Raw genomic sequence first — 23,633 nt, forward strand, 5'->3', positions numbered from 1 at the left:
GCCTAGCCAAAAAGGTACCCTGGCTTTTGCCACCCAAGAAAATGGAGCAATAAACTGACTGTTATGGTACAGTGAGACAGTTTAACTAATAGAACTGTTAGAAAATTATGCATACAGAAGTAATTTAAACCACAACCTATCTAATATTACAGTGCATTTTACAACAGGAAAGTTCTGCCTCTCAGAGAAGTGGACTACAATACAAAAGCTGAAAGTAAAATACAATATCCCACACCAAGTTCAATAGCCACAGTGAAACAAAAATCAGTGCAGCTGATTTTTGTTTAAAACATCAAAGATTATTTCCACAATTTTTCTCACTGTTAAATGGCAAAAGTCATTAAGACTTTTTTCCCTTTAAAAATAAATTTATTTTATAATCTTGTATTTGCACTTTTTTTTTTAAACAAAACCCATCCCACACTTACACCACTTTACACTGGCAGCAACTAAACTGCTGCAAGCTTGTCACATTCAAGATTTTAATGTGTTGTGGAGTACTACATTTCAATTCCATCCCTGATGACTCAAAAGTGCGGGGGTAGATCTACCCTTGATGCCTCATTTAAGAGCAGGAAGAGGAACATGGAATGGAGTTATCATTAAACAACAGAATTTTTAAAAAGATTTAACTTTTTTTTTAATGACGACATTGCATAAAAATACTTATCCATGTCATGGCTGTGGGCAATTCATAGTTTTACCCACGATACTGAAGGGGGCTCTATTTTGGTCACTCAGGATGCAACCTAATGAGCAGTCATTCTCATCATGGGTAAAATAAGAATTACTCCATTCCTTGCCACAGTGTACTGTTAATTGCACAGAAAAGTGCAGACAGTGCACCAGTAGAACCATTGAATGCACAGATGAACTCAGAATTTTGTCTACTAGTCTTACTAAGGTCATATAACATTCCATGATTATGAATAATTTGAGAACTGTTGCATGCATATACAAGTTGGAACTATAAAAACACAACTTTAATTCCAGTGGTACAGTGCAGAAAACAGCAGTTTTTGGTGGAAAGAGTAAAAGCTCCTCCACCTTCCCTCATCAGGGCTATTTCTATTGTACTCCCTAAATAATTTTTACCCAGAGTTATTTTAACTCAGAGGTAACAATAATAATTGCTCAACAATGGGCTCAGAATTTTGATTTTCATAATTTCAGCCTTTGGAAACAAAAATTTTCCAATACTTTAATTCTTATTTCTCTTACACTTTTCTTGCAAACATCCCCAAACATGCTTGAGCATGAGTCAAGTTTTCACAAAACCATATATTTCTGGATTATAAAATAAATAAAACAACTGCTAAAATACTATGCTAATACTGTGCTGTACACATTTCTACGGCTTGAACTGTATAAATGTAACAACTAAGCTGCTGGTAATTCTATCATAAGAGACCCGTATTTTCCTCAGGGTTCTGAATTTCACTCTTAAAACATAAAAACTTTAAAAAAATGACATGGCCCTATATGGGCAGTGCTCTTGGACCATTTAACTTATCAGCTCTATTCATACTTCATAAAGATGCGACCTGCTATGTAACATTTTCCAAATCTTTAGACATCAGTCAGTGCATACAATGGAATTTTGGCAACTGCTTCACAGATTTGGCCTTGCTAAATAACTCCACATTCACAAGTAAAACTAGCATCTGAAAAACATAAATAATGCACAAGTGCCTCTGAAGTCCTTCTTATATTACAAATTTCTACATATAAATCCATCGACAATCTACTAGAATCCTATGGCTGGTGGTAAAAGAGCTTCAAAAGTAAAGAACACACAGTTTTTAAGAGTTGTTGGGAGGGGCTGGAAACTTTTTAAAGCACCTTCTGAAATATTATTCAGCAGCATGTCTATGAAACCTAAATGCACTGGTTTCATTAAGACACAGACTAGCCTAGGGCTTTGTAACATTAGAAATATGAAAAAAAATTGCAGAAAGAAAACCTGTCAGTTTATGCCCCAGATGAATGCTAAGCTCTAGATCTGGTGTTAAGGCTCAAAAATATTTTCTTTGTCCACGCTATTGTTTCCAGGCAGATTGGCTGGTGGCAGATGCTGCCAAATGAAATGCGTTAACACATTCCATTTGCTGGCATCAACAGTTACAGTACACTGATAAGTTATTAGATATTTTAAAGATTCACACAGTCTACAAGTGACTTTCTTGCTCTAATATACATAATATATACACGCACCTTCACTCACATACACACACACACACACGCACGCACACACTGTTTACATTTGCACTGTGTCTGTTCTGTTTGACAGGCAGACTGAAATGTTCTGTTACCTCCAATAAAGACTGTTAATAGTGGGACCCAGGAAAGGCCTGCAGTTCAAAAATAAGGTTCAAACCAACAGGTTGTTACAATCTCTTCAATTAAAAATTCATCTAAAAGGAGGCATAGCTAGCTCACTGCTGGATGTCACCATTGCCTGTGCAGCAAATGGCACTAAGTGCAGCTTGCCCAAAATGAACCCAGTCCTGTTCAGCTACATCAGCAACAAATCAGTGTCAAGCAAAGTACATAGTGCGCAGTGTATCCTGATGAACCTGAACAGCTTTGGCTAGGGCCTGTTGATCTCTGCCGTTACTCTGACCAGATGTGTGACTTCCTTCCGCACTGAAAGAGATAAACAAGAAAAGGATTAAACCTGAAGCATTTCCATCTATAATCAAAAGGCAGCACACAGGTAGTCTAATTTATGACAACATTTTACTTTAGGACGAGTTAAGGAAACCAGACTGCATGCAACAAACAGAAGTGTCAATTAACAAGAAAATACCAGACTTTCTAGTAATAAATAAATCTGTGGAAAAAAATGTTCATGCAATTCTAAACTCAAGATATGGATTTCACAGTCTTCTTGTGATGTTCAGCATAAAAAACAAAAGTATCAGGACTTTTTTTTTAATAAAGCACATGATCATATCACCCTAAATCTACCTGTTTCTTTTACTATGATTAGTGCTTATGAAGAAACAATAAGCTGCTAGCATTGCCAATAACTAGTCCCCAAAAATACAATTAAATCAGCATTTATTAAAAAAAAAACACAGAAAATTCATTGAAGGATAAGCGCTTTCGTCACAATGACTTCATCAGAACAAACAACTGTTGTAAGGATTCTCATTTTATACAGTTAATAAATCATATGACCCAAGCAATTAAATTTTAAAAGAACAGTCATAAACATTTCATGTGGGAAACTTTAGAATGTAAAAAGCTGTGAAAATATAAACCTATATAATACAAAAATACAAATTGATATTCTAACTACTTTAAAATTTATACAATTAAATAGTGTAAAACTAAGAAAAAACTTAATAACTTTTATACAGTTGAATAATGTAAAACTAAGGGAAAACGGAGAGGTTTCTGTGTCATAATTTACAAGCCCTAAACCTTAATTCTGGTTTGATACTAATAGCATCATTTAACCCTGGATATTCAGCAGCATTTAACCTTAGTTGCCATTTAGTTTCAGCCCTTATTAATGTATTTTTCCAATCCCCTCCTCTGAAATCCACCTGTACAACTTCCAGTATACCAAACTTAAAACTATGAAGTGGGTTCTCTTGAATATGTTTAAATAGGGTGTTTTTTTCGTCCTTCCTATTAATACTGTAGCAATGATCGTATATCCTACGATTTAATTTTCTTTCCGTCTTGCCAATGTAATAACAAGAACAGGTATTACAACTAGCAAGATAGACAACACCTGAAGTGACACATGAACCAAATACAAAATTTACGTCAATGTCATAAGGGCCTAAACTAACCGTGGGATTTTCATTAATGTGGAGGTGGATTTCAGAGGAGGGGATTGGAAAAAGAAATTATTGAGGGCTGAAACTAAATGGCAACTAAGGTTAAATGCTGCTGAATATCCAGGGTTAAATGATGCTATAGCATCAAACCAGAATTAAGGTTTAGGGCTTGTAAATTATGACACAAAAAACTCTCAGTTTTCCCTTAGTTTTACATTATTCAACTGTATAAAAGTTAAGTTTTTTCTTAGTTTTACACTATTTAATTGTATAAATTTTAAAGTAGTTAGAATATCAATTTGTATTTTTGTATTATATAGGTTTATATTTTCACAGCTTTTTACATTCTAAAGTTTCCCACATGAAATGTTTATGACTGTTCTTTTAAAATTTAATTGCTTGGGTCATATGATTTATTAACTGTATAAAATGAGAATCCTTACAACAGTTATTTGTTCTGATGAAGTCATTGTGACGAAAGCGCTTATCCTTCAATGAATTTTCTGTTTTTTTTTTAATAAATACTGATTTAATTGTATTTTTGGGGACTAGTTATTGGCAACGCTAGCAGCTTATTGTTTCTTGGTCGTCGCGCTGCTTTTGGCACCATCTACTTTTTTCTATCATTAGTGCTTATCCTTATGATACAAAACCCAACTTGACAAAATAATACATAGACATTAATTTTTCACAACAGCTAAGAAATATGCACATTTAAGACAGACTCCTTCCCACACAGGGCGTGGAGCGATGAGGATTCCCCCATTCCTGGAGTCCAAACAAATTTGGCTGAAATACTTTTCAATCAGCAATAATCACAGAAGTACTAGCAGTTAGTTCAGAGTTATTAATCTGCTTCCTGTTGTATAGTGTTCGATTTCCTCAGCCTTCATTAGCCCAGTGTGCACCACTGTGCAAGTCACTAAACCATGCATTGTTTTGGGGCAACTGGGAAAACTGGACTAAGTTCTCAATAGTCTCCTGGACTGCATGTCTACTAACTACCCAAGAAGCCTTTGAACGAGCCTTTTTACCATTGCTTGGAAAGTCTGCCAAGTTCACTGAAAACTGGAGTAGAGGCTTGTCATATAATTTCTTTCTACCAAAGGCAAGGAGACACACTAACCACATGCAGAAGCCATACATTATAGAACATACGGTAAAAAAAAAAGTCACCAGAGGATAGTTTTTGCGAACATGATTTTCATAGCAGAAAGAAGTTACTACCTGCTGCAGCAGCATTCTTTGTAAACAGTACAGCTGTGTGTCACTGGCTCACTATAACATTACGTATTCAAAGAGAAAGACTCTGGCAGCAATAAAACATCTGTTTTCCTATTAACTTTGTTCATCCTTAAGCACTTCCTTCAAGTATCACAGTAAAATTGACTTCCAGAAGGCCTTACGCTGCAGTGGTACAACACACCTCTTCCAGTGAGAAACAGTAACTGAAAATAATCCCATTGAAGTGTGAACTTTTAAATGAGCATATGTTACTGACAGAAAAGAAATTAAGAAAACTGTCACTGTAATTAGCCTTGTACAAATGTACTGTCACTCTTCAAGGAGTATTCTTAAATTATTTATTTATTTTATATTTGTTGACTGGGCTAATTTAGCTGGATACATGTCCATTTTCAGTAGAGGCCCGAGGAGAAAAGCTCCAAGCATAAGTAAATTACAGAATACAAAATTAAAAAATGGCGAGATTCCAATACATTAGAGAGCAAAAAATGGCTGGAAAACAAATAAATGTTATTTTGTGAACAATAGTACAGAGTCTTGGCATAGGGTTAAGAAAAGTACAGTTTTGTACCTACCATAAATGTAGATGTTCGAGTGTATACCCTGCTGCAGTCATCACACTTGGGTTATCCTGCGGTCAGGCGGTCCCGCAGTCGGCCCGAATTCCAAAGTCTTGGTCCGGCGTCGGTTGCTGTCGCTTCTTCCCTGACGTCAGTGCGCCAGGGGTATGAGAGGCATCTGACACCATTTTCTTCAGTATTTCTTGCCCCAGATGTCAGGTGCCCCCCCCCAAATGGTGATCAGTAGATAGTACCAATAATAAAAAGGGTAGCATAAACAAAAAATGCCCCCAGCTATAAGAAAATACACCACAAAGGTTGTAACAGATTTTAAAGGTACAGAAAAGTCTTAGTTAGGTCAGAGGGGATGGAGGGAGGGTAACCTGGACTGCAGAATGGTATACACTCGAACATCTACATTTAAGGTAGGTACAAAACTGTACTATGTTCATCGTGTTACCCTGCTGCAGTCATCACACTTGGGTAGAATCCCAAAGCTAAGGTTGGGAGGTGGAGTCAAACAGGGTTAGAGGAGGCTAGAAGGCCCTGCAAAACTGCAGTGGCGAAGCCAGCTCTAGTCTTAGAGTAAAGTGGTAAGTGGTAATGTTTGGTGAAGGTGTGTACTGAACTCCAAGCTGCAGCTTCCAGAATATCCTTGGTTGGCACCCCCCTGAGGAAGGCTGTAGATGCAGCTGCTGCCCTGGTAGAGTGGGGCCTTATGCTAGCAGGAACTGGTTTTCCATGGTGGGTGTAGCAAAAACGTATGCAATGTCCTATCCATTTGGAAATGGTCTGTTTTGAGATAGCCTTTCCTTGTGATGCTGTAGCATAGGATACAAAAAGCTGGTCAGATTTTCTGAAAACCTTAGTTTTATCCAAGTAGTAACGCAGCTGCCTGTGAATGTCCAAGGAATGTAGGAGTCCTTCTACTTTGATCTGTGGATTTGGAAAGAAGGTGGGTAAATGGATGGTTTGATTTAGAGCCACACTGGATACCACCTTAGGTATAAAGGAGGGGTTAGTTCGTAGAGAAACTCTGTCTTGATGAAAAATGAGGAAAGGCTCTACTGCCATTAGTGCATGAAGCTCTGAAACTCTTCTCGCTGAAGTAATTGCTAGCAGCAGGGCAGCCTTCCATGATATAAACTTTAAGTCAGCTGAGAAAGCTGGCTCAAAAGGAGGTAGCGTAAGTTTTTCCAGAACAAAGTTGAGGTCCCAAGTAGGTGTTGGTGCTCTCCTGGGAGGCCTAATGTTTTTGGACCCTCTGAGAAACTGCCTTAGGAGTGGATGTGAAAATAAGGGAGGATCCGTGTTGTAGTGAGCTGAAATAGCCGAGGCGTGGATTTTAATAGATGAAAAAGAAAGCCCTTTGTGTAACATCTCAGTTAAATATTGCAGAATCTGAGGTATGTCAGGCTGAAGGGTATTTTGACCTTAAGCTTGGTTCCAGGTGCAAAACCTTTTCCATTTGTCTGAGTAGGCTTTCCTGGTGCTGGGCCTCCTGGCCTCCAGAATAACATCCATAACAGCTTGTGAGAGAGGAGCTGGCTGGTTGCTTAGGTGATCTGCCATGCAGCCAAGTTTAAGGTTTTGAGCTGGCTGCGTAGAATCTGATTGTCTTGCTGTGTGAGCAGATGGGTAAATTTGTGGTAGAATCCATGGTGGGCCCTGGGCCATATTCCTTAATAGTGGATACCAGTGCTGGCGTGGCCAGTCTGGGGCAATGAGTATAATTCGGGGTCTCTCCATCCTGACTTTCAGCAGCACCTTTGTGAGAAGGGATATTGGAGGAAAGGCATATACTGTCAGCATTTTCCAACTGAAAGAGAGTGTGTCCACTTTCCAAGCTTGATGGTGAAAAGTCCTTGTGCAAAATTTTGTTAGTTGTTTATGTCTGGGAGCCCCCATTTTTTTGTTATCATTGCAAATACTTGTGGATCCATGATGTTTCTGCTTAGGTCGTCTGCCAATGTGTTCTTTTTTCCTGGGAGGAATTGAGCTTGTAATTGAACTTGGTAAGCCAGTGCTGTGTTCCACAAGGTCATTGCTTGCCTGCATAGAGGGTAGGAGTGTGTACCCCCATGCTTGTTTATGTACCACATTACTGTGGTGTTGTCTGTCTTTACGATAAGCTGTCCTGGATGTAAGAGGTCCTTGAAGGCTGTCAGAGCATTTTGTACAGCTAGCATTTCTTTTTGATTGATGTGCAGATCCCTTTGATCTGCAGTCCATATGCCTTGAATGCACCGTCCTGCCATGTGTGCCCCCCAGGCATAGTCCGATGCATCTGTTGTCATAGTTTTCCTGGCTGGGGGTAAGGTGAAAGGCTGACCCTTGTTGAGGTGACATGCCTGTGACCACCATAGAAACTCCTGTTGAAGGCAGAGAATGAGAGGCATCACTGTTTCCAAGCTGTGGCTGTGTTGAGTCCATACGCTTTTTAGGTACCATTGTAATTTCCTCATATGCAGTTTTGCAAATGGTATTAGTAGTATGCAAGATGCAGTGAAGCCCAAGGCCTGCAGAATTTTTCTTGCAGGGAGTTGGGTCTTTGTTGCCATTGTTCTGAAGTACTGAGTTAATTGTAGTTGTCTGTCTGGCGTCAGACAAGACATCTGGGCCGTTGTATTCAAGCTGGCACCCAGGAATGCCATATTTTGTGAGGGCACTAGTTTTGATTTCTTTTCGTTTACTGTGTACCCTAGGCAACTTAGAAGATGTTTTACAAAAGCCAGGTGTTGTAAGAGAATGTCCTTGCTTTCTGCTTGGATGAGGCAGTCGTCCAGGTATGAGTATATTTGAATTCCTCTTTGTCTGCAGTATGCAATTACTGGTGCCAGGCATTTTGTGAAGACCCTGGGCGCAGTAGATAAGCCAAAGGGCAGTGCAGAGAATTGGTAATGGGTTGAACCTGCAATGAAACGGAGGTATCTTCTGCAATTTTGTCTGATAGGGACATGCAGGTACGCCTCCTTGAGGTCCAACGTTACTAGCCAAGCTTTCTTGCCCAACATGGGAAGAAGCTGCTGTAGTGTTAGCATCTTGAATTTGGGTACTTGCAAGAAGGTGTTTAAAATTGAAAGGTCCAGAATGGGTCTCCAAGCATGGTCCTTTCTGGGGACTAGAAAGAGCCTTGAGTAAAATCCTTGGCCTTGCTCCTGTGTAGGTACTAGATGAATGGCTCTCATGTCCATGAGAGCTGTAATTTGTTTTTGTGCCTCTGCCCATTGATTTTGTGGCAGATTTGGCATTTCTTTTATCCTTGGCAAGGAGTGGAAATGGAATCTGTATCCTTGAGAGATAATGTCTAGGACTCAGTTGTCTGCAAAAAGTGCTAATTTTCCTCCCAAGGGAGCTGCCAAGAAAGTTTTGCTTGGCAGTTTGAGGTTTAAGTCATTGTGTTTGCCTTCTAGTAGTTTGGGACCTGTCTTCTCCTCCCTTCTATGTTGCAGTGCCCCACTGGCGAGATTTGTAAGGAATGTGTGCTTGTCCTCTGCCCCTTGGATGCCTGTATTTACTCCTCTTTGGTCTGTCAGAAGCTGGAAAGGACCAATTTTTTGTTGGCCAATTTCTGCTGAAGCGTGGGGGCTGTACCTGCAAGAAATCTTTGACCGTCTGCATAGATTTTGCCTTATCCTCCATTTTCTTTAAAACCTCCTCTGCTTTAACCCCAAATAAGACATCCTGCTGTAAGGGTGCATCTAGTAAGTTTGCTTTAACATCATCACGCAGAGATTGTTCCTTTAACCAAGCATGCCTACGTATAACAGACCCAATAACAACTGCTCTAGAGGAAGCTTCCAAGGCATCAAAACCACATTGTAAAGTATGTTTGCCCACCTGTTCAGCTGCATGCAACAGATCCTGCATTTCCTTGAATTCAGACTGTTGAGGGTGCGTGCCCATCTTTTGTTTTATTTGAGACATTAGGAATTGCTGGTTTTTAAGCATGTGAAATTGACAATTTAGTGCTCTCATACCTAGAGTAGCTGAGGTGTAAACCTTCTTCCCCCACCTATCTAGTGCTCTGGAGTCCCTTTCAGAGGGTGCAGGATTTTTAGCCATAGAAGCCTTAGCCCCTTTGCGACCCTGGGAGATTGTCTCTGGATCAGCAACAGGGCTTTTGTATAGGAATTTGTGAGAGTCAGGCACTCTATAGTATCTATCTGGTTTGGCTGGAGCAGGAGGCAGAGAATCTGGATTTAGACTAGATTCTAAGAAAACATCATCCACAATGTCTAAAACTGGGGGGATAGCAAGTGGTCTGTGCTGGTGGAGTAAAAGAAACTCTTGGAGCCTTTTCTTTGAGTCGGAGTAGTCCTGACATTCCCAGTGGAAATGTTCCCTCATGGTATGTAGGGTTTCCCCAAAGGAATAATCTTCAGGGGGAGAAGCTGAGGGAATGGAGTCTTCAGCATCAGAATCTTCATAAGGGGGAAAGGAGTAATCCTGTTCCTCAGAGGAGCCTAAGGAAACAGACACTTGATCAGAGGAGGCATAATCCTCCTCTTGTCTAGGCCTTTTGTCGGGGAGGGGGGCTGGGAACCCCTGATCAAAGAAATCAAATCTTCAGCCATTTTAAGCATCTGTTTCTTAGGCATAGGGCCTTGTCCTGGAGACTGAAGTGTAGTCTTTTTTGGTTTTAGAGGAGTCTTAAGCTTAGCATAAGATTTTATGGTGAGAGTAGTCGGTCTGATGACACCTTCAGAAACCGAAGGTGTTTCTACAGCACTGGCTTCTCCTTCTGCAATGTCATCGGTAGGGCCTAAAGAAAATGGCTGCGTCGGCCAAGAACTCTCTGCTGGAGAATCCGAAGCGGTTGGGGATCCAATTCAGCGGTAGCCAGGGGATGCGTAGGCGCCTCACTGAAAACCAGAGAACCGGTGACCGGCCCAGCCGAGGCCTCAGAGTCTGGCTTGGGTCTAGGCTGCCTTTCTTTATCTTTGCGTTTTTTTATGCACGCCGGTAGTCGGTTGCTCTAATGGCATAATGTAATTAAATTTCCTACCGAAGTAGTGTCGTGCAAAATCAAAGCATTGCTTTATAGTTTGCTTATTGAACCTAGCACAAAACCGACAACCAGTGACATCGTGGTCTGGGCCTAGGCAAGGTATACAAAAAGAATGAAAGTCCTTATGAGGTATTTACTTCCCACAAGAAATGCAACTGTTAACTTTTTCTGACATCGGACAGAGGCAAGAAAAGGTTCCCCAATGGGGTACTTAGCTTTGAAGACTTCGGACTGAAACTCGATTTGAAAATCTCAGGTGTCGGCCGACCGGCACTTGCGAACTGCTTCTGCTTCGGGCACCGCATGGCAAGAAAGACCGAAGAAAATGGCGTCAGATGCCTCTCGTATACCCCTGGCGCACTGACGTCAGGGAAGAAGTGACAGCAACCGACGCCGGACCAAGACTTTGGAATTCGGGCCAACTGCGGGACCGCCTGATGGCGGGATAACCCAAGTGTGATGACTGCAGCAGGGTAACACGATGATCATCAATCAAGTACAAAGTCTTTAGTAGGTTTCAGGTACAATCAAGCACAAGTTTACACAATATCTGAAAATTATTATTCATTAAGTGAAAGGAGGAGAAAGAGAAAAGGCAGGAAAACACAAGTACTAGTATAAAGTTAGCTTCTATTGATTAATGCTGCAGAGGGGCCATAGCCCAGGAGGAAGGGGTATAGCAAGAAGAGAAATAACAGGATAAGTATGATTCCAGTCAGGCTTAGAGCAGGGACAAAGCCAGTGTATTTTTAGATGTTCTCTGAGATGTTTCTTGAAGAGTGGTGTAGATGAGAGAGAAGTGAGCGTTCTAGGAAGCTTGTTCCAGATTCTGACCACAACATTGGTAAAGAGTGAGTCCCCAGCTTTGTTATTAGATTTAATGTTGGCAATTAGTAGCTTATTAGTTGAGCATAGTGTTGTAAGATTTTTATATGGGGAGATCAGGTTAGAGAGGATAGGGGTATTAGTAGGGTGGTGGTAAAGGATTTGTTTTGTGTGATCACAAGTTGATTATATAGTAGTTGGTTTTGTAGTTCTGACCATCCGAGTTGTTTAAGGTTGAGACAGTGGTGGGTTCTATAAGGGGAGCCAGTGGCAAATCTAACCATATTATTATAGCTAGTTTCAAGCTTGGTAAGACTGGGCTTTGTATTTGGTAAGATTGGGCTTTGTATTTGGTTCCTGTGTTCCTCCATTTTCTTGTGTGGCCAGAGGTAGTTTCTTTGCTCGCCAGTGGGAGTGGGGAGTACTGAGCTGCTTGTTTGTCCTCAGAGGAGTGGTTAGAGACAGCAACTAGTAATTCGTTGGCCATTTTGGGTCATTTCCTGTTTTTTCCAGCCCCCTGCTATAAAGCACACGTTAGCGCGATTTAGCGCGGAGTTGCCACTGTTGCACACAAGAGCAGCGGGGGTTAAACAAGGTTAAACTATTCGGGCTACCTAAATTCCACTCTTCAATTTTTCCCTTAAAACTACCTTCCTCGAACTTTACTGCTGATCTAACCAGCGTATCCTATAACTAAAAAGTTCATCTCTACTTGATTCCCAAGTAGACTATTCTCTATCTGTAAAGCCTAGCACTTGCTCCTACAGTACTTTCACCTTGATAAAGCACTCGTATTATAGATAGTACTTCATCAGCCTAGAACCCACATCCCCCGGAGTCTTTTGTAAGTTTTTTATCTATTCCTTCTAGCATGTCGAGAGATCAGTTGCTAGTGTCCTCTTCTGCTCAGCTGGTGAACCTGGGAATATTTAGGCAATGTTAAAATTGCCTCATGTACACAGACAACCCTCTCCTTCTCCCACAAAACACAAATACATGCGAGAGATGCAACTATACAGCCAAACTGGAGGCCGAGCTCTCTCAACATAAGACTGGCAAGACCAGACAGGAGGAGAAGGGTACCACACACACCCAGTCTCACATAGTACTATCAAAACCTCAAATCTTACACATAAACACACAAAGACATACTCGGAGGCTCTGATCAAAAATCTACCAAAACAGCAGAGGCCACCAAAGCAGACACCCAAACAACCACCACCTCAAGACACAACACATGCAACACATAAACCACACAGTCAGTGTGCTAAACAGTCACAGCCCTTAAGGCCAAACACAATGCCAGACACACTCGTCATTGGTGACTCCATAGTCAGACACACTGACGTCCCGCTGACCAGATTGAGTAAGGAAAAGGTCACAGTAAGCTACCTGTCGGGCGCTAGAATCCGCCACATAACGCAAGCACTCAGGTCCCTCAACAGCAGGTACAAGTACGACTCAGTCATTGTCCATGCTGGTGTAAACGACCTGAGACGTACCTCCTTGGACTACATGAAAAGAGACATTGAGGAGCTCTCTGATTATGTAGCCCAGGCAGGTATGACCCTGACCTTGAGCAGTATCCTACCTTCACCAAGAATGATGCCACAATACGAAGATAAGATGATCAGCTTTAATAATTGGCTTAAACTCTGGTGTCATTCAAAGGGGATCCAATGTCTGTCTGCCTGGGATGACATGCTGGACAAGCCACGCTGCTTCGAGGGACGGCTTGCACCTGTCACCCTGGGCTTCCGGATATTGGCAAAGGCTCTTGCCACCCCTATAGTGCCTTTTTTAGGCAAGGCTCAAATTCTAAACCTACCAACTAGAACACAAAAAGGAAAAACTAAGGGTAATGCTGCTCAATGCCAGAAGTCTCAACCTCAAGATGCACGCACTCGAGGCCCTTCTCAGTATGGAGAACATCAATGTCTGTGCTGTGACTGAAACCTGGTTCAAGGCTCCTGAGAGCACCCCAGCACTATCAGGTTTTACCTCATACCATGCGTTCCGGCCCCAAAATCCGGACATCACCAAGAAAGGAGGGGGGGTGTCCATATTCATCAAGGACACCCATACCTCAAGGTTGGTGGCAACGCACGATGCATCGGAGACCATCCAGGTGCAATTAACCATAGGCAAAACTGCTCTGCAACTTGTAGCATGTTACAGGCCACCCTCTCAAACTCAGGAAACTCACATAGCATTCCTGAAAACACTGGTGGGGATAAATGCATCTCCAAACACCATCATACTAGGTGACTTCAACTACCCTAATATAGACTGGGATCACTACTCAAGCCCAAACACTCTAGCCCAAAGATTCCTGGAGTTCATAAACTCAAATGCCATGGAACAACTAGTCACCATCCCCACAAGAGGTGAAAACATACTTGACCTCATCATCACGAACATGGGATCACAATGTTCAACACCGGAAGTATACCCCTCACTGGTGAGATCAGATCATAAACTAATCTCACTGGAGGTCCTCATCCCGCCCCCACCTGAGATAAAAAAGACCACAGTGAAGAACTTCTCAAAAGCCGACTTCACACTTCTAAAGACTAGTGTGGTCTCCTTTAAGGCCCCCGAGCCGGCGGTAAACATTACCCAAGCCGCTGAATCACTTACAAACGCCTTCTACCAGCACCTACAGGACTGCATGGATCAGGCAATCCCAAACAAAACAAAGACTCTTTGTACCAAAGGCAAGCGTCCAGTCTGGTGGACCCCAGCCATAAACAAGCCCTACAACAAAAGGAGGAAGCTACTACAAGATAGAGCAAAATCCTTAAAAGGTAAGACACCTTTGATCACTATAAGTAAAAAACTAAGAGCTCTCATAAAATCATCCAAGGCAAATTTTGAGAGAAAAATTGCTAAGGACTCAAAAGACAATCATAAGGCCTTCTTTAGCTATGTTAGAAACCTGGGAGGAAACTCCCAGATATGCTCAGAATTAGTTCAAAATGATGTGAAAATTACTGAACCTACAGACATTGCCAATATACTGGCTGACAGGTTCAGTGCAAACTCCCCCTCCCAAAAGGAGAGATATCTATACCAGAGGATTGTAGCCCCCCAAACATCTCTAACGCCCAGGTGAGAACTGCTCTCTCTAAGGCGAAAAACACAGCATCCATGGGACCGGATGGTGTCCCCGGCTGTGTGCTCCACGAACTCAACGAGGAACTAAACCCACAGTTAGGACAGTTGTTTAATCTTAGCCTCACCTCAGGATACGTACCCAAGGAGTGGCGCACGGCAACTGTGGCCCCACTTCACAAAGGCGGTGCCTCCACCGACCCTGGAAATTACCGTCCCATCAGCTTGACAAGCCTGATCTGCAAAGCCATGGAGAGGATCATAATGGAACTCATAAATAAAGACATAGGGAACTTGCAGACTTTGGATCCAACCCAGTTTGGCTTTGTCAAAGGCAGATCATGCCTTTTAAACTTGGTCGACTTTTTCGAAACAGTCACCAAGGCCATTGATGAGGGAAAGGCAGTCCATACAGCCTACCTCGACCTGGCAAAGGCTTTCAACACTATACCCCACTCAGGTATCATCGAAAAACTCATCAGCTTAAATGTAAACCCATACATCACAAGATGGGTTGCAAACTGGCTAAGTGACAGAACCCACAGGGTCAGAGTTGCTGGCGCCATGTCAGACTCAAAGCCTGTCACAAGTGGGGTCCCACAGGGCTCAGTCCTGGGCACACTCTTGTTCGGCATCTACTTTTCTGAAGTACAAGCAAACACAGGAGGGTTATGGCTGACAAAGTTTGCAGATGACTGCAAACTGGGCGCCATAGTCGAAAACACATCTGACACAGATATCCTTCAGAAGGGTCTCACAGAAACGGATAACTGGTGCCAGAGCCATGGCCTAAAGTTAAACGCCAAGAAATGCATAGTCATACCCTTCGGGAAAAACAAGGTTACCCCTAGCTACCATATAGGTGGCAATCCACTGAGCACAGAAGAAGTTATCAGAGATCTGGGGACTCAGGTGGACAGTAACCTATCGTTTGACACTCACGTTGCTAAAGTAGTTAGGAAAACCTTCTACATTGCCCACCTGATCATGAAGGGATTCACATCTAGATCAGGGGAGGTCATCGTCTCCCTGTACTCATCACTCATCAGACCAATGATTGAGTACAATGCTCCATTCGGAATGTATCTGACCCGACACCTGCAGCAGCTGGAAAGGCCCCAAAAGTTCCTCACCAAAAGGATAAAGGGTCTCAAAAATATGTCTTATGCTGCCCGACTGAAAGAACTTCAGCTCTATTCAGTCGCTTACTGCCTGTTCAGAGGTGACCTGTGCCTGACATACAAGGCCATGTCAAACCCAGATTTGATGAACATGCTTCACCTCAAAAAATCTAGATCCCTCAGAACTACAAGGGCGGGAGACTTAAACCTTGACATGGTCATTAATAGGACATGCTGGAGGGACAGATTCATCACCCAAAGACTCCCTATGCTGTGGAACAAAATCCCGGTACATGTGAGGCAGAGCACCTCGCTGGCCATGTTCAAGAGAAATCTTGACCAATGGATGGGAGATCGCAGATATACCCCAGGGATTACCTCAGTGTCTCTGCTTGACAGAGGCACAGCAAAACAATGGGCATAGTTTTCTTCAAACTAAAGGGATGGCGAAAGCCACAAAAACTCTGGGCTAGGCTTATAAATGCCCTTGGGCAGATAGCCTAGTACAAACCAATGAACCAATGAACAATATGGCAGAAGCATAGAATATGGTAGAAGTGAGATGAGTCTGGGCAATGGTGGTTCTAGCTAGTGGTGTAAGGAAGGGTTTGATTCTATTCAGGGAGCCTAATTTTTTATTGACAGTTTTTATAGTATTGTTGATATGGTCATCATAGCTGAGGTTATGATCAATGGTTATGCCCAGGAGATGTGCAGTAGGATCAGGGGAAATACAAGTTCCATTATTAGAGGTAATTGTGAAGTGGATCTGTGGAGATTTTTGGGTGGGAGTAAAAAGTAATAATTTAGTTTTTTTGGGGTTAAGGAAGAGGCAATGATGGGTGAACCACTTTTCAACAGAGTTAAATACAGTTTGAGTAAGGGTCTAGAGAGAGGTTGATGACTTCGCAGTACAGATTAAAGTAGAGTCATCAGCGTATTGTATACAGGTGGCTTGAGGAAAAACAGTATGGAGATCGTTAATAAAAATGGAAAAAAGAAGAGTGCCTAGGATAGAGCCTTAAGGGACTCCAATGTTCACGGGGAGGGGTGTGGAAAGATTATTGTCCCAGAGCAATGCTTGTTGTCCATTTTCTAGATAGGATTTAAACCAAAGAATTGCTTGTGGGTCAAGAGATTGGGCTTTTAACACATTGATAAGTAAGTTATGGTTGACCATATCAAAGGCTTTTGATAGGTCAATAAATAGAGCGGATGAGAGAGGGTTATTGTTTCGATTCCTGTTTATACAGTCAGTAAAAGTTAGCAGGGCAGTAGTAGTGCTATGAAAGGGCCTAAAGCCGTGCTGGCAGTTGGCAAGTAAATTATTGTGGAGTAGGTGTTGAAGTAGTTGATGGTGAATACATTTTTCTGTTATTTTGGCCAGTGGAGAGAGTAGTGCAATTGATCGGAAGTTGGAGATATCAGTGGATGTACCTCCTTTATGCAAGGGGATAATATGGGAGACTTTCCATATGGAAGGGATGGTACCTTCTGAGATTGTTCTGTTTATAAGGATGGATATGGGATATGCTATGACTTTGGCAGCTATTTGAAGGTATTCTGCTGGCAGGCGGTCAGCAGAAGGGGTGCAAGGTTTGAGTTTTTGAAGGGGTTTGCAGATAAAGGATGTTGGCACAGGCTGTATATGGAAGGAGGGAAGTGAACTATTTGTATATTGTAAAGGAGAGGGGGTAATGGGCGTTAGTGTTTTTGCTAGAGTCTGAATAGCTTCAGTGAAGTAATTGTTAAAGGCATTGGCTATTTGCATAGGACTATTATGGGGAATAGAGCATGGGGTTGGAGTTCTAGCCTGTCCTGGTTTGAGAAGTTTATTAATGCCTGACCAAAACTTTTGAGGGTTTTTAGAGTATGATTGCTGAAGGTGGGAATAATAGTTTTTCTTGTCTAAGAATGTCAATGTCCTTTTTGGTAGCATTTCTTAACTGTTTAAAGTATAGGTGGTCTGCGGAGCTCTTAGAGGCTCTCCATTTGGCCCATATTTTGTTCCGTAGGAACAAAAGTACAACAGATAGGCAAATTTCCAAGCAGTGTGTCCCCATTAGAGACAAACTATGGAGATTTTGCAAGACTGTTCTTTCATACCCAGCTCTGCTCCTAAAACATCTACTAATATCTGGCAAAATGGCGAGAGACATATTTCATGCTGTAACTGCAAATTACTTTGCTACAGACTTTTGAAGAAACTAGATGCGAAAGCCATGCTTGAAGAGTGACATTCTATAACTCCTGTCAAAGTAGGGTCAGGGTATGGTGTCATCTCTCTCTCTCTTGATTCAGTGTCACTTTCCTACCTTCTTTAACAGTCATGCTGGACTGCTGCAAGTTTTCTCACACTGAATCCATCCCTCTATTTGCTGGACATCCTTGTTTCCCCCCTTGCTTTCTTCCTGTCTCTCCCAAATCTTCCGCAAACCAGCTTCTGCTTTCCTCCACATGTCCAAACCACCGTAGTTAGGTCTCTCTCTGACCTTTTCTAAAATTGGAGATACTATTGCTTCTGCACTGTCATCACTTCTTCATCTGTCCCATAGTGTGCACCCTACCACTTACTTTCAGTCACTTCATCTCCGTCATGAATAGCATCCTCGGCTGCACTGCCTGGTTTCTACACCACACAGTAGTACTGGTTTTGCCACTGTTTTGTACACCTTACTTTACACTTCTGTGGCATTTTTCTGTCGCACACTACCCCTGAAGCCCAGTAAAGGGTGGCTGCAGTCACTTTGATTCTAGCCATGACCTTCTCATTCAAACTTCCCTTCGAAAGCTGAAACTGTTTTTTTGCATATTTTTCTTGCACTGAAGTGGAAAAAAATCTGATGAATACATATATTATTCTTTGTCCTGTCAACATTAGCTCTGAATGGTGTGTGTGTGTAACAAAAATATTTAAGTCTTCTCTTTTATCTTACTACCTAGTGTACACCAGGCAGAAGAGATGCAAATTTATCCGAAGAATATCAAGATGTAAGGGTGAGATTCAACCTGCTGTATCCAGTTGTCTTTTGAAAATTTTTTTCCAGAATGATCAAAGACATTTTTTGATGCAGAATAATCTAAGGAAGAAAAAAATGTTTATCCAATAAAGAGTGAGCAACAGCAAGCAGAAGGGGGCTATCATTCTTCTGAAAAGCAAAGCACATAGAGAGATTTTGCTACTGAAACATTCTCCATACTTCTAAAGGGAAATGCTTGAGACACAAAAAAGCACAGGAGCTGACTGGAAGAATCAGGTTTACCTTGGAGATGAACCAGAGACTGGTGATGGGAGATGGAGATGATCAGAAAGACTGATGTGTGTGAATAAATGGGAGAGTATAAAGTGTTATTCCCAATGGATACAGGAATACTCTGCTGCTGTTACTTTTACATTTACTATGAATGTCTTTCTCTTTTTCCTTTCATTTTTCATGTACTAAATGTTCAATTAACCTTTGTTTCTGTACAGGTTATGAATTTAGAATACTTCAATGTAGAATTTTATATTGAATTAGGCACCTTATTTTATTTTATTCTTGAATTTTTTTGTATTATGTAATTGCTTTTTCTCTATGTGGAGCTTTTCTCCCCGGGCCTCTGCTGAAAATGGAAATATATCCAGTTAGACTAGCCCGGTTAACAAATGTAAAATAAAATATGTTTCTGTAAGAAAGAGGCAGAGAAAGACTGGAGTTTTGTTGACTTTGTTAAACTTGTGGATAATCTATAAAGCATAACCCATTACTGTTTAAAAGGACACTGAAGGGAATGAAGTAACTTTAAAAGTTTTTGTTCTTATTAATATTTGCATAAACAATGCACAATGTAAACTGCATGTTATATTGTACAGTAGTTTGTATAGGATGCAGTCAAGGGTAATTTAAATGTGAGGTGGTGGTGGGGTCTTATAAGTCACTACTGTATAGTTAAAGATATTAAAAGCAAGCCAGTACTTTTCCATATTTCTAATATATACAAAGCTTTACTCTGCCACAAAAGATAAAAATGGCTCGACAAAACATATTAAAAACTTAATATGATCTTAGGCTGCTGGGGTGGGTATGGGTTGTAGATTTGTACTGATTACATTTTTTGTAGCATTAAGATAATTTCACTTGTTTTTACAGGGGTGGATGTCTACATTAACATCCTTGGTTTAGGCTATAGACAAGGATTTTTTTTAAGTGAACATGCATGAAAAATAAGGAAAAAAGTAATGAAAGGCATAGAAAATAGCAAGTTTCTTGCATCTGCAAAGTTAATAGCTTAACTTCCCATTAACAAATCACCTTGGTGGCAGCCATTAAGTCAGTAGGTGTGGATACAGTGCATATGGCTCAACTTTTTAAATGTCGAACACAATATAATGGCACACAAGTTCAACCAGTATAACACACACAAAAAAACCTGCAAAAGGAAAACAATTCCTTTTGCAATCTATACACTAACCCCCCTCCATGACACTAGTCTGTAATTTGTCTAAATAGTGGTAGTGTTACAAAAAGGATTTTTAAAAATAAAGTGTAGGTGTAAAGTTAGGGTTTACTTGTATTACTAACTGTAAGCCTATACCTTTACCTTAAAAATACCATTTCCGTCACACTATCACTAGACAAGACATGCTCAGACACACAAAAACCAACACATTAGATCTATGCCTCTTCCCTAATCCACACTCACTTGTGCGTGTTCACACATACACACACACTAAAGCTATGCCTTCAGTCAACCTTTACCCTAACCACACAAACACAATCTATGCCCCTACCCTAAACCACATGCACACATACAGACACACACAAACTAAAGCTATGCACTTAACCAACCCCTTACCCTAAACCCCAAACACACGTAAACACACGCACGCGCGCACACACACACACACAGACTCCTACCAAAACCTCACTTTTTCAGTAAAATTAATGTTCTGTATTAAACTGTTCAACAGTTTCAACATTCACTAATCTGTGTGGCGTAGGTTCAAAAGGAGATAAGTAGCAACTGCATAAAAGCAAACATTAGGATGTGCATGAAAGCCAACGGTTGGAAATACAAATTCAAAACAACATTCATGTAAAATAGATGGGAGCAATAGCTTTCTACCATAATGGCTACTCTGTCCATATTATTGTGGAATATAAATAGCCTTACAGGTACAGTACTGAATTACTGTATGAAATGTAGGGTGCAAATAGTCATGCTGTAGGGTATAACACATCAGGTACAACCTGTTAAATTCATCTCCATTTAGAAGGAGAGAGAAGAGAAGTTGGTGTTAAGCGATCCCTGGGTTGGTGGTCAAAATGACTGTTCAGGCAGATATGAGGAACTTGAGAAGGCTATGATCAAGGAGGTTACCACCTTCTATGATTTAAAGCTATTGGAAAGATATATATTAGCTTTAACATCACGCCGAGGGGTTTAAGAGTGGAGCGTCTTCCTGCCTATGAATTTACAGAGGATGAGGCTGACTTATCCTCTGAATGGAAAGCAATTTCTTTAAGATGCACTCTGAGCTGGTTAAGTGTTTTGGTTAACAGAAATGAAAGAACTTTGGACAGAGTTCGTGCTTCTATTCTACAACTACAGAAAGCGCTTATTGAGGAGAGTTCCGAAAGCGTGTTTGAGAAAAACATGATCGATATCAAAGGCAGGGTTGCCAAGGTGGACTCGGAGGTTATCTCACGCAAAAGAAGGAAGCTTGTTTGTGATACCAAGGATCATGATTCGGGGAAGCTTTTCTAGTGGCAGTACAGCTTTAAGAGGAAGCGTAACGTACGACGTGACATCAGAGGGGGCCCGAGATTAGGTGTAGCTGGAGACACATCAGCGTCGTCGGTGGAAATGGATTCCACAAGTAGGAAAAGTGTGTCTTTTGAAGATTTAAACATGGAACAGGGATCAGTTCCAAGTTCGAATGGAGGGGTTAACAACTCTAACCAGAGCCCAGTCCAGAATAAGGGGTGAGGTCGCCGCTTTCAGGGCAAGGGAAGAAGGAGATGAAAGCGCTTTTTCCGATGGCAGAGTTTTGAATAACTTTTCACTTGAACGTGGACTTGTGTTTCAACAACCAAAACAAGTATGTGTTTCCAGTTCCTATTCACATTGGGATAAAGGTGAGAACTTTCGCATTGTGAATTTATCTAACTGTATCATCACTGACAATGTTAAGAAGGTATTGCACAAGGGAACCAAATTTGTTCCCACGAGGTTTCCCTCTCTGGCTGACATTTTATTGGATGCAAAAGATTTTTGTAAGAAATTGCATTTGAGAGTTTTTTTTGCTGATAGAGCTGTTAATAGTGAAAACAATAATTTTGTGGATTCTATTTTGGACAGCTCTTTGATGAATATGTCTTTGCATGAAAATGATGTGATAGATATACATACAGCAGATGAAGTTTCTCTATGCTCTACTGGTTTTGAATTTAACACTGGTTATGGTAGATTAATTGTTTCCAAAATTCCGTATCAAAGTAATTTTGTTCCGCCCAAAATAAATGTAGCAATCAATGTTTTTGAAAGAACACTGTTTAAACAATTGGAAAGTGAATATGTGAAATTTAGAGGGGGTGGAAAAGTGTATAATTTGAACAAGGGTGAATGGATGGCTTTGAAAGAATTAAAAAGGTCTAATGAGCAATATATGTTTACACTCAAGCTGACAAAGGGGGTAACTGGGTAATCTTGCCCAGAGAAAAATACAATTCCATAGCGTTGGGGTTATTAAATGAAGCTAAAGTATATACAAGGTTAGCTTCTAATCCTATCAAAGAATATAACTCCATGCTGTTGGAAATGTTAGAAAGAGGTGAAAGGTTAGGTTTCTTTACATCGGCAGATGTGAGGAGATTATATATTAAGAATCCAAGAAATGCAAGATTTTTCATTATTCCTAAACTTCATAAGGATGTTAGGAATCCCCCGGGACGCCCCATTGTTTCAGGAAAGGGTGCTTATTTACAGAACATAGGAATATTTTTAGATTCAGTATTAAAGTGCCATCTGCACAGAATACAGGCTCATGTGAAAAACACTAGAGAAATTTGCATGGAAATGAAAAATATTATTTGGGAATAGGACTTCTATTGGGCTAGTGTAGATGTGAAATCTTTGTATACCAGTATTAACAAGCATTGGGGACTTGAAGCTATTGGTAAAATGTTGGGAGAGGGACCTAGGACTAGTTTCATCATAAATCTTTTGGAATTTTGTCTAACACACAACTGTTTTGAATTCGAGGGTAGATTTTTCTTACAAAATGAGGGTACTGCAATGGGGGCACCTTATGCGCCCTCATATGCTATTCTTTTTATGGCCCATTTCGAGAATTCTTTCATTTATTCAAAGAACTTTTTTAAAAACAAGGTGGTGAAATATAAGAGATTCATCGATGATCTCTTATTTCTATGTAGGGGTGACCCTAGCGAGTTTGGGAATTTCGTTTTGGAGATGAAGGATAATCCATGTGGTTTGGATTTTACATATGTAGTGGGCAGAAAGAATATCCAGTATTTGGACATTGAATTGTATGTTGGGTTTGATAATAGGGTACAACATAAACCCTTCTACAAAGTCACAGCAGCGGACAACTTTTTGCATGCATCCAGCATGCATAGTGATTGTCTTATAGATTCCCTTCCATTGGCAGAGTTTAAGCGTATTGGGTCCAATACTTCTGAACTTGGAAGGATTGGGATGGAATTTGATAAAATTGAGAAAAAGCTTATTGAAAGGAGTTATTCTAGGGTGACAATCAAATCAGCTAGGGCGAATGTAGAACAGGATTTGGGTTTAAGAAAGACAGATAAGAGGAGACACTTGTTTACTAAGAAATGTCTAAAGGGCCAGATGGGAATTTTTGGGGATGAAGGAAAAAGTGAGAAAATATTTTTTGTCACTAAATATTCCCAATTTTCTTGTATTTTGAGAGAGATAGTATTGAAATTATGCCCCATTG

At 40.9% G+C, this 23,633-nt stretch overlaps 1 protein-coding gene across 2 annotated transcripts in view; it reads right to left on the bottom strand.

Annotated features, from left to right (window-relative positions):
* Positions 1-1,187: 1,187 nt before the first annotated feature.
* AGO2 (argonaute RISC catalytic component 2) overlaps positions 1,188-23,633 on the bottom strand; it is a 2,267,075-nt gene continuing 2,244,629 nt past the window's right edge. For both annotated transcript variants that reach the window (XM_044067244.1, XM_044067245.1), the window contains one exon: positions 1,188-2,646. In XM_044067244.1, the coding sequence (XP_043923179.1) occupies positions 2,538-2,646 (109 nt within the window). In that variant the 3' untranslated portion in view covers positions 1,188-2,537. The remainder of the gene's footprint in view (positions 2,647-23,633) is intronic.

Source organism: Protopterus annectens, chromosome 3.part1 (genome assembly GCF_019279795.1).
Source record: "Protopterus annectens isolate FY-2018-M chromosome 3.part1, PAN1.0, whole genome shotgun sequence".
Taxonomy (NCBI): domain Eukaryota; kingdom Metazoa; phylum Chordata; order Ceratodontiformes; family Protopteridae; genus Protopterus; species Protopterus annectens.